We start from the raw sequence: 10,910 nt of genomic DNA, 5'->3' as shown, positions 1-10,910 counted from the left end.
GGGGGGGGGGGGGGGGGGGGGGCTCGGCCCAGGCCAGAACACGCTTGGGGAAGGCGCCCCGCGGGAAGTCGGGGCATGCCTGGCTGTGGGGCCATCGGGCCGCCGTCAGGCGGCCGCGCAAGCCGGAGCCGCGTGACGGGGCGACCCGAGGGTGGCGACGCGGGGGGCCGAAACGGGCGGTGCGCTCCCGGGCGCCCGGCTTCCTGGGCGGCCGCCAGCCCAGCTCTGGGGGCGGGGGCGGGGGCGGGGCGCGGCCTTTTAAGGCCGGGAGGAGTGGCTGGCCCGGGGGTCAGCCGCGGCGGGCTGGCCGCAGTCACACGCGCCCCGCGCCCCGGCTCGGTCCCGTCCCGCGCGCACCCAGGCGCAAGGCCCACACTCGCGCTCTGGGACCGATCCGTCCCCTCTCCGAGAGCCCTCATGGGCCCCGAGGCCGCCTGCTCGGGGTGGGGCCTCCTATCTCGCCTCCGGGTGAGGACGTGGATCGAGCCCGTGGTGGCCTCCACGCAGGTGGCCTCCTCCCTCTACGAGGCGGGGCTGCTCCTGGTGGTGAAGGCGTCCTTCGGAGCCGGGGCCTCGTCCAACCACAGCGCCAGCCCGTCGCCCCGGGGCGCCCTGGAGGACCAGCAGCAGAGGGCCATCTCCAATTTCTACATCGTCTACAACCTCGTGGTGGGCCTGACGCCCCTACTGTCCGCCTACGGGCTGGGCTGGCTCAGCGACCGCTACCACCGCAAGATCTCCATCTGCGTGGCCCTGCTGGGCTTCCTGCTCTCCCGCCTCGGGCTGCTGCTCAAGGTGCTGCTGGACTGGCCCGTGGAGGTGCTGTACGGGGCGGCGGCGCTGAACGGGCTGTGCGGCGGCTTCTCGGCCTTCTGGTCCGGCGTCATGGCCCTGGGCTCCCTGGGCTCCTCCGAGGGCCGCCGCTCCGTGCGCCTCATCCTCATCGACCTGACCCTGGGCCTGGCGGGGTTCTGCGGGAGCATGGCCTCTGGGCACCTCTTCAAGCAGATGACCGGGCACTCTGGGCAGGGCCTGGTGCTGACGGCGTGCAGCGTGAGCTGTGCCACTTTTGCCCTTTTCTACAGCCTCTTGGTCCTGAAGGTCCCTGAGTCGATGGCTGGTCCCGGCAAGGCGCTCCCCGCTGTGGATATGGTGTCGGGCACAGTTGGCACCTATCGTGCCCTGGATCCTGATCAGTTAGACAAGCAGAGTGTGGTGGGGCACCCTCTGTCTCCTGGAAAAGCACAGCCCCCAAGAACTATCATTGCCCTGCTCTTTCTGGGTGCCATCATATATGACTTGGCCGTGGTGGGCACGGTGGACGTGATGCCCCTTTTCATGCTAAGGGAGCCTCTCAGTTGGAACCAGGTGCAGGTGGGCTATGGTATGGCTGCAGGGTACACCATCTTCATCACCAGCTTCCTGGGCGTCCTGGTCTTCTCCCGCTGCTTCCAGGACACCACCATGATCATGATCGGTATGGTCTCTTTTGGGTCAGGAGCCCTCCTCTTGGCGTTTGTGAAAGAGACATACATGTTCTACATTGGTGAGTCTGGCGTTCCTGGGGAGGTAGGACAAGGACACTGCGGACCTCTAGAGTCATGGGGCTGACGTGGCGTGCCGTGGCTTAGGCATGGTGCCCTCTGGGTCTAGGTGTCCCAGCTCAGCACCAGGGATTGGACCTACTGCCTAGGAAGGGGGACAGGATCATGTGCTGTTGAGTTAATCTAGTTGCACTGTGTTGTGTTACCTACGGAAATGTCATGAGTGGTGCCCATGGCTCTAGGAGGTCAGGGGAGGGTTGGTCAGTGGTGCCTGCCGTCAGTAGGGAAGGTTTCAGATTGGCCTCAGGAGAAGGGGTTGGATTTCTTCTCTCCAATTTTAAAGGGATAAACCATTAAGGTAATCAGGCTGAAAAGGTCCCTTCAGTAAAATCATTTCGGGCCAAGCATGGGCTATTTAAAAATGGATAAAAACTCTCCAAAAATGCCTTCCACCACCTATGTAATAAATTCTCTCAAGGAAGTAGAATGAGGTTTCCATCTGAGGACCACAAGCAGAGAGCTCTAGACCAATGCTCTAATACAACTTTCTACAATGATAGAATGTTCTAGATCTGCGCTGCCCAATAGAGGAGCACTAGCCGTGTGTGGCTACTGAGCACTAGAAATGCAGCTAGTCTGACTAAAGAGCAGAATTTTAAATTTGATTTGATTTTAATTAATTTATATAGTCCCTTGTGGCTAATGGCTAACATTTTAGGAAAAAACAACTCTAGACAGTTACCAAGGGCTGTCCCTTGGCTGAGGTCACACATCTCGGAAAACACCTATAACAAAATGGCAACTTAGGTCTGGCCAACTGCCAGTTAGACGGGCAGCATGCAAAGGCCAGAGTACCCCTCTCCCCTTCTCACCACCTCTACCTCTCCTTTTCTCCCTACACACACACACACACACACACACACACACACACACACTTAAACACACGTCACCTTGGGGTTATGAATAAGGAAGGAAGGTTGTGTGGCAGCTGCGTAACGTGGCACACATTCCTGGATGCAGTTCGCCAAAGCTCCCACAACCATCTCCCAGAGGGGTTCGTGAATGGTGACAGAAGACACCTCTGTCCCAGGGACAAGGCGAGGAGTCTCGAGTCACTTCAGTGACAACAGCTCCACTTCCCTAGATGCCACTTAACTCTGCCAATGAAGACACCCTTCACGACGATGCCCGCTGTGCCCTGCCAGCTGGCAGGTGGGTCTGTGGCATCTGTGGCACCGTCAGAGCTCAGGGACTCAGCCTGCCCCGGGGAGGGGGGGTGTTAGTCTACCAGCACAGAAACCACTCCTTCCAGGGCAAGCCCATGGGGTTGTGGGGAGAGGGAGATGCCTGGTGAGGCTTTTGCTTTTTTCTGATTTATTCCTTGGCCAAAGTGGGGCACAATGAGGAGTGAGCGTGCTTGTGTGACTTCCTTCCAGCTCGGGCCGTCATGCTGTTTGCTCTCATCCCCGTCACAACCATCCGATCGGCAATGTCCAAACTCATCAAGGGCTCCTCTTATGGTAAGTAAAAGAAATCTCTCTGAAGTTCTCTGCCCAGCCCGTATCAGAGCCCTTGGCTTGAGGCACAGGGTTCAGACTTGCAGAAGGCCCACGAGAGAGTTCCAGAAGCAGCCTTGAATACACTGGGAACACTCTGGAGCCCATCCAGGGCAGAGGGGGTGAAGACAGGAGGATGGGAAAGACTCAGAAAGTCGGTCACTGAAAAGCCACAGTCAGAGAAGGATGCTACCACCCACGGGCGGGGCTGCAAGCAGGGAGATCCAGCTGGATAGAGACAGGTCCCGGGGGAGTGAGCCGAGACTGGGAGGGAGCACTGGGAAGGATGCAAGAGTCTCCTGAGAGCTCCTGGAGACTCAGCTAGCAGGGAAAAGGGACAGCAGCACATCTTCTTGGTAACCCCTGTCCCCTCCACAGGAAAGGTGTTTGTCATCCTGCAGCTGTCCCTGGCTCTGACCGGGGTGGTGACCTCCACGGTGTACAACAAGATCTATCAGCTCACCATGGAAAAGTTCATTGGCACGTGTTTTGCTCTCTCCTCCTTTCTCTCCTTCCTGGCCATCATCCCAATTGGGTAAGACAGAAGCCGTGTCTGTGGTTGGGCCTGGGGCCCTGGGGCAGACATCTGGGCTGCTGGACCATCTCCAGCCTATTGTCATAAAGATTTATTTGCAGCGTTTAGGCCGTGGGTCCTAGTCGGCTCTCCCAAAAGAAGTCCTCCTATTCCCCCCAAGCTAATAATCTGGCAATATGGGAAACCCCCAAAGGCCTAAATACTGAACAGAGGGCCACGTGCAGCTGGTACACTTCCTGGCAGTTTGGTGGTTTGTTTCTAAGAGCCACACACACTTCCTTGTAATCAGAGGCTGGGATTAGAAGCCCTCTCGAACCACTTCCACCCCTTTTGTTTAGGTCTCTTTAGATGAGAAACATCTTGCCTCATTTCTGAGTATTCTTGGCATGGCTTCCAAAGGCTTGGCACCCAGTGGCCTCTGTACTCAGCTCCGCTCCCCCCCCCCGGAAATGTCATACACCACTGGACTGTGTGAGCTCCCCAGAGGATTTAGGAAGTTCCTCTGACCTCTCTGGGGGAGTTGTCTCATTTGTCAAATAAGAGCAGTCAGGTCAGAGCTATAACAGGCAGGAAGAGCGCGAGAGAAGCCAAAGAGAGGCACTCCGCTCCCAAGGTAAGAGCACCGGCCTAGCACATCACCGAAATGGTCCAAAATCGTCTTTGACCAGCCCTCTCCAGTGCGAGTCACCAGAGCAAGCCACACTGCAAGCCATACACAAGATTTTAAGTTTTCTAGTAACGTTTAAAAATGATACAAGTAACAGGTGAGGTTAATTTTAGTAACACATTTGATTTGACCCAATATATCCAAAATATCACTCTAACATGTAATCAATTTACAAAAGTATCAATGAGTTTTGGGTTTAAGTCTTTGGAATCTGGTATGTGTTTTACGTGGATGGCACTTTTCTGTTTGGACTCAATTAGCCACATTCCAAGTGCTTGGGGGCCAGTGCGACTAGTGGCTGCCACATTAGCAGAGCCTTGGGCAGTTTGGGCCCGTTTAGCCCTTCTCATTTAGAGAGGGCCTCTCATGCTTCTATCAATCCCACCAGAGGACAAAGGAATACAGTAAATATATCCACACTAAGGGGCAAGGGATTTGATGAAGATTTGCATTTTAGGGGACCTGCCTGGTAGCACAGAGAGCTCTACGTATCAGTCATGGTGGCATTACAGACGGCCCAGTAGAAACCAATTGAAGGCAGGTTGGAAGAAGCGAGACGTGGATGGCAGTAAGGCCCTTGTTAGAATTCTCATATCGCGTCATAATGTAGGTCCCTGCCGACATAGAGGATGACCCTCTTGAGCCATCAATCATGAAGGCTCTTTGCTCTATTTCGTGGTTGAGAAAAGAAAGATATGAAGATCAGAAAAGGAAGGAACGGAGGGAGGGTGGGAAAGAGGGAGGGAGAGAAGGAGGCAGGGAGGGAGGGAGGAAAGGAAGGGAGGAAGGTAGGTCAACAGCTGAGAATTTGTGCAAGCAGCAGCACGACCAAGAGCACCCTCTTGGCCCTGTTCTTATTTTTTCAAGGTGTGGGACTCAGCCAGACCTGTCCTCAGACTGCCCAGCCCTTGGGCCTTTTCCTGGGCCCTATTTTTATGGGAGTCTTTGCTGAATAGGTTGGGCTCAGCTAGACCTAGCATGCAAGGCGAATTTCCCAGCTGTTTGCCCAAGTAAGTAATGGATTAGTAGCTGTGCCGCTTGGAAGTTACCCAGCCCTATTTGGGAGCTGGGTGAAACAGTCTCATTAACCTACACAAGCAAACAAAGGAAAACAAAAGAAAACAAGCCTGACAAATTAATGTGCGGCATAGCTAGAGAGAGAAACAGACAAATGAAAGCCATGAGAAAATACGGTAATTGGTCCCTTTCTACAGTTTCGTTGCTTCTCATGTGCACGCTCAACGGGATGCTGGGCCTTTGTTAAGAGACTTTAGGGCACATGAAGAAGGTGGGTGGCCCTCGACCTCTCACCCCAGTACGCAAGTGTAATGTGCTCTTGGATTCGGTCATACCTTCCGTGCACGGCGTCTTCCGCAGGCCCTGCGGGGTCTTTGTGATCTTCTATCACAGAGGCAGGGACAGAATCTTGAATCCATCAGGTAAGTACTTGAGTGCTTATGTGAATGAGGCGCTGAAGTGGTTGATCATTATTTCTCTCTCTTGCGGTCATTTAGCAGTAAAGAGACCCATGGGCAAATAAAGCCTCTTTTGCTGTATCCTAGAATCACCTAGAAAGGGTTAAAAATCCCTGATGTCTGGATCCCACCCCCAGAGAGTCTGACTCCGTTGATCTGGAGTGCAGCCTGGGCACAGGGCTTTTTAAACGCTCTCCAGATGATTCGAATATACAACCAGGATTGAGAACTCTGGTATAAAGGGAGTGTTTCCATTACCTTTCCCTTCCATGGAGTCACTAAATGAACAGGATCCTGAAAAATTCTTAACAGCTAGAAGAGGCCAAGGCTGTACCATCCATCAAGTGAGCGAACCAGGGAAAACCAGCAGAACTTCCTAACCACGAGAGAAAAGCTACATTCCAAGGATATAAAAGCCTAGGAAGGCACGTCAGAGCAGGGGAACAGACGAGGCAGCGGAGGGCAGAAGGCTGGGAGGGGAGGTCCCTGGGCCAGGGCTGCCAACAGCCTTTCTGCAAGAAGGGACTGTGCCCCCAGCCCTTCCTGGTACCGACATGAGCCAATTTCATGTTTCTGTTGAGAACCCGCCTTCTCCTGCTTGCTCTTCTTACGTGCAATTGGGAGATGCTGAAGGAGTAACCATCCGGCTCTGCCCATCCTCAACCTACTTGCTACTCTACTCTTCTCCGCCCTCCCCACCCTTTTAAAAATAATAGTAATAATAGCAAACATGTAAATAGCCCTTATTATGTGCCAGCTACGACCTATATGTTTTAATGAATTTAATCTTCCCCTAAAGTCCTCTGAGGTTATTACTATTATTATTTTTGCAAATAAGGAGACAGAGACTCTAAGGTATTCTGTAACCTGCCAGAGGTTCCACAGCCAATAAGCGGTGGAGACAAGAGTTGAACCTGGGCAGTCTCTGACCTATCACAGGACATTGCTTCTCAGAAGAGTCACCCGTGTCTGGGTGCCACCTGTCCCCTCTCCTTGGAGAGCTCACCGCGCGAGCTAGCTGCTCTCTCCTGAGTGCTTACTGAACTGACACGTGATCTACCGCCATCTCTCTCCTCAACCTCCATCCGCTTCACGGTCAGCCTCTGCAAAGGCTCGTGTGCACCTGCTGCCTGTGTCCTCACCTCCCACTCATGTTTCAACCCACCCGTCTGAGGCTCCCCATCAACCACCAGAGCTCTTCTCACTAAAGCCACTAACCGCTCTTCAAGGCTGACTCCACTGGACTCCTTGCAGCGCTCTTCCCACATGATTGCCTCGTGGTCCCCACACTGGTGGTCACTCTTCACCATCCCTGGGCTTTCTCAACACCTCATTGCTTCTTCTCGACAAACCTCCAAGTGGAAGATTCTTTGGGGCTCTGCTGTGGGTTCTCGTTTCATATTTTCTCTCTCTAAGCAAACCAAAGTACTTTTAAAGCTTCAAATTACCATCTAAGTTTCCAAAATTGGGTTCTTGATGCCCTCCCACGCCTGTTCCCTCTCCAGTCTGTGTCCCCTCAAGAAAAGGCACCACCGCTCACTCAGGAAGAGAAATCTGAGTCACCAATGTCCGCCCTCTTCTCCATCTCCCCTCACGTCCAATCCAGCAGGCCTCATTGAGTCTACCTTCAAAATAGGCCTCAATTTCATCCTTTTCTTTTTATCGCCACTGCTACCACCCCGAGGCCGGAGCACTTGAACAACTGGATTGGCCTCTGAACCATTCCCCCCATGTCCACTCTTGTCCCCACCCCCATTCTCCCTCCACCAGGTGCCCAGGGCAAGTTCCTTCAAGTATTTAAACAGATCGTGTCATCTCCTGCTCAAAGCTCTGCCCTTGGCTTACATTGCTCTCAGGATACAACCCGAATGTCTTCCCACGGACCACAAGGCCCCACATAATCTGCCCTTGCCAACCTCCCTCATGCTGCTGCTCACCACCCTCCCCGACCCCATGCGTCAGCCCCAGTGGCGGCCCTCATGTCCTTCCCCCTTTTGCACCTGTGCCTCCTTCTTACCCAGCTAGCTATGGTCTTAAACATGCTTTTCTCAAAAAGGATTTGAGAAAATCCCCTTCTCAATCTAAATTAGGTCCTTCTATCATATGCTCCCAAAGCTTCCTGTACTTTCCTTCATAGCAGGACAGTTGACAGTGATTATCTTTTCATATGCCTGCTCACTGGACTGTAAGGCTGCCTGGGGGCAGGAACCATGGCTTTCCGGCTCAGCACGGATCTTCTGTGTCCAGCAGAGAGCCTGGCATGTAAGAAGTACTCAAAAAGTATTTAAGGAATGATCTGTTAGAAGGGTGTGGCCCCTACTTGCCAGGCCTGCTGACCTTCCCTCCATCCCCCAGAGCTGCCTGTTGGCTGACCCTGAAGGCAGGGGCTGGCCCGTCACCTGGTGGCCGCGGGGTGGGTCTGCGCAGGGCTGGGCTGGAGTCAGGGCTGCAGCCTGCATTCACGTGGTCCTGGGGTAGCTGCCTCCATGGCTGGGCTTTCCTGCCAGCTTCGTAATACAACGAGTTTTGTTTCAAGTACAGTTAAGTGCTCCTCTCTGTAGAGCCCTGGGGCTTATGGGAGATGGGAAGTCAGAGTTTTCGGAAGTTCTCACGAAGCTCTCTCCCTTAGAAGGTGTGGGTTCACACTGGCACCCCATCCAGCAGCTCCAGGAGTTGGCATCAGCCGGGAAGAGCTGTGCTCTAGCCTAGAAACAGGGGCCCCTAGAGCGCAAACATAGAAAAACTCAAGGACCCCAGAGGTGGAAGGACATGCCAAAGGTCACACAGATCCAAGACTTGGACTCAGAGCTCCTAATTCCTCTGCATTCCCTTAGCTACAAATATTTGAGAACAATGCAATGAGGATTTGTGGAAGAGATAAAGGGGCTATGGAAAGGCAGGAGATGAGGCAGCTGATTCTGCTTGGGATTAGCCAGTCTCGATCTTGAAATACACATGGGGGGTTATCATCAGGCAGAAGTGAGATGGAGAGAGATTCCAGGAAAAGGAAAATGTAGACGCAAAGCGCTTGAGATGTTGTAGGACTGGAATGGGCCTGGGGTAGGAGAAATTCCCTCGGGCCATCTCTCCACTCAGAACAGCCTTCTGGGCATGACAGACAGAGCCTCTCAGTCTACAGGTGACCAAGAGGCGGCCATTTGTGGGAAGGAAAAGGCACACCTTTTGCCCCATTCCAACTGCTGGCTTGTAATTCTGGATTGTAAATTCTTACAGAATCGTGGCCTATAAACAAGCCTCGTGGTTGCAATACAGAGACATCACGGAGACATGAAGGTGCTGTCTCACAGGAGCTGCGAGGACCAGCAAAGGATGGGACTGGGTGCTGGTGACCAAGGCAACCCACCGCCCCCAAACCCCAAGTTCCAGCCAGAGTTAGCCTCAGAATGACCCGCTCTGGCTCAGGGGTCCCTGGTGGGTGGGGAACAGCACTTTCTTGGTGATAGAACTTTCTCAGTTTTCAGATGTCCCTGATAGACAGAGGTTGGGCTCTGGGGGCAGTAGAGTGTGAACTTTCAAGGGTTATATGCAGGCTGCATACACAGTCATGCCAGATGCACAAAGGGCTTCTGACAGCCCCCTTTCTTCCAGGAGCTGTCTCCTGGGCTCCAAGGTACAGCTAACTGGTCACCTGGGTGCTGCGCTGGGAGTCCCACGTGAAAACTCAAACCAAAGCACACATTTTCAACAGCCTAAGGGGAACACAGACGGGATGTTTTATAAGAACTCCCAGTGTTTTAGAAGATTTGGGGCTCAGGCTCTTAGCTTCAGGGTAGTTTAATTGCTGTTGTTACTGTTGCTTTTAGGAAGCAAATATCAAAAGACTTTCTTTAGTGGAATATTATATTGAATATTTTCAGTCAAAAATTCCCAGAGCAGGTGGTGTGAAGAGGGATCTTAGGAGATCTCCAGGAGGAGATCTGCTAAGAGCCATTTTATGTTGCGGAACCTATTTTTATAGCCTATTTTACTTACATACAGAAAAGCAGACTCACTTCCTAATAAAATTGACATTTGTTGTATCTGTGTGAATCATTCTGTTCCGGTCAGACTCATTCTATAACTACAGGCATGGCATTCTCATACTGGGGTAAAACTTAAAGCTACCGAATGCATTTAAAGCTCCAAGGATTTGGGCTCAGAGAGTCTGCATCTCTGATCCCTTGCACGGAATAAACTAAACTTTCTGGCATGTCTCCGAAGGTCCCAGAACCAGGCTAGGTGCTGAGATATGGCAAGAATGTGACTGCTCCTGCCCTGACAGAGTGTGCTGTCTAGCAGGTGGGGCAGACAGAGCAGCCGGCAACAATGTGTCCTATGATACATGCTAACATAAAGCAGCAGATAATGAGCGTATGATCCAGATTTAGCAGAGCAGGGAAGGCTTCTCAGAAGAAGTGGCAAATGGTTAAGACTGGAAGGATAAGGAGTTACCAAGGCCAGAAGTTAAGGGCCAGTCCAGGCAGAAGGAATCACAAGCTGGAAGGCCTGAAGGTGAAAATATCTCCAGATAGAGGAATTCAATATGAGGGGAGTGAGGTAAGGAGGAACAACACACAAATAGAGCCTTAAAAAAAAAAAAAAAAAAAAAAAAAAAGCTTCTCTTTAAAGTAATGGGGATAGCTGGTGGAAGATTTCAGGCAGGAGCATGGAACGCGTTCTGGCATCCCTGAGAATGAACTGGGGGAGGAAGGAGCAGGAGCAAGCAATACTTGCAGGAAGGAGGCAAGAGCAGAGATGCAGTATTCCAGGTGGTGGGCGATGGAGCACTGATGTTGGATAAGTAGCTACAAGGATCGAGGAAAGTAGAGGGACTTCGAGAAATCCTTGGGAGCCAGCAGTCAACGGGAGTCGGGGACGGATGAATTGCAGAGGGTGAGGCAGATAGAGGCGGGAACGCTCAGATTTGGGGTTCAGGCAACGAGGAAGAAGGCAGAGCTTCTCACTGAGACAGGCAATGTGGATGGAGGAGGGGGGATGGGAGGAGGCGTTCAAGGCCACACTCACCTCTTTAAACCCTCACCAGTTACACTCGCTCCCTCCGCTGGACTCCTTGCCTGCCGCCCTGGCCGCTGATCGGCTCCCCGAACTAGATGAATCTCTTCGTTGGCTGCT

The 10,910-nt window shown here is 52.8% G+C and overlaps 1 protein-coding gene across 2 annotated transcripts; it reads left to right on the top strand.

Moving 5' to 3' along the window:
- The first annotated feature begins 277 nt into the window (after nt 1–277).
- On the top strand, nt 278–9,817 carry SLC46A2 (solute carrier family 46 member 2). 2 transcript variants are annotated; one of them, XM_040631740.1, is made up of 4 exons: nt 278–1,546; nt 2,981–3,064; nt 3,479–3,580; nt 9,012–9,817. In XM_040631740.1, the coding sequence occupies exons 1-4, from the start codon at nt 418–420 to the stop codon at nt 9,125–9,127; spliced, it is 1,431 nt and encodes a 476-aa protein (XP_040487674.1). In that variant the 5' UTR covers nt 278–417; the 3' UTR covers nt 9,128–9,817. The 2 variants fall into 2 exon arrangements, with proteins under 2 accessions (XP_040487674.1, XP_008706274.2); XM_008708052.2 differs by having other exon boundaries at nt 3,479–3,635.
- The last annotated feature ends 1,093 nt before the right edge of the window (nt 9,818–10,910 follow it).

Source organism: Ursus maritimus, unplaced genomic scaffold, assembly GCF_017311325.1.
Source record: "Ursus maritimus isolate PB19 unplaced genomic scaffold, ASM1731132v1 scaffold_17, whole genome shotgun sequence".
NCBI classification, from domain to species: Eukaryota; Metazoa; Chordata; class Mammalia; order Carnivora; family Ursidae; genus Ursus; species Ursus maritimus.
Note: the sequence above shows the minus strand (reverse complement) of the source record. Positions and strands in the feature narration are given on the sequence as shown.

Coding starts and splice junctions, on each gene's coding strand:
- SLC46A2 (XM_040631740.1), top strand. CDS start 418: ATGGGCCCCGAGGCCGCCTGCTCGGGGTGGGGCCTCCTATCTCGCCTC. Junction 1,547..2,980: donor GACATACATGTTCTACATTG/GTGAGTCTGGCG, acceptor ACTTCCTTCCAG/CTCGGGCCGTCATGCTGTTT. Junction 3,065..3,478: donor CATCAAGGGCTCCTCTTATG/GTAAGTAAAAGA, acceptor TCCCCTCCACAG/GAAAGGTGTTTGTCATCCTG.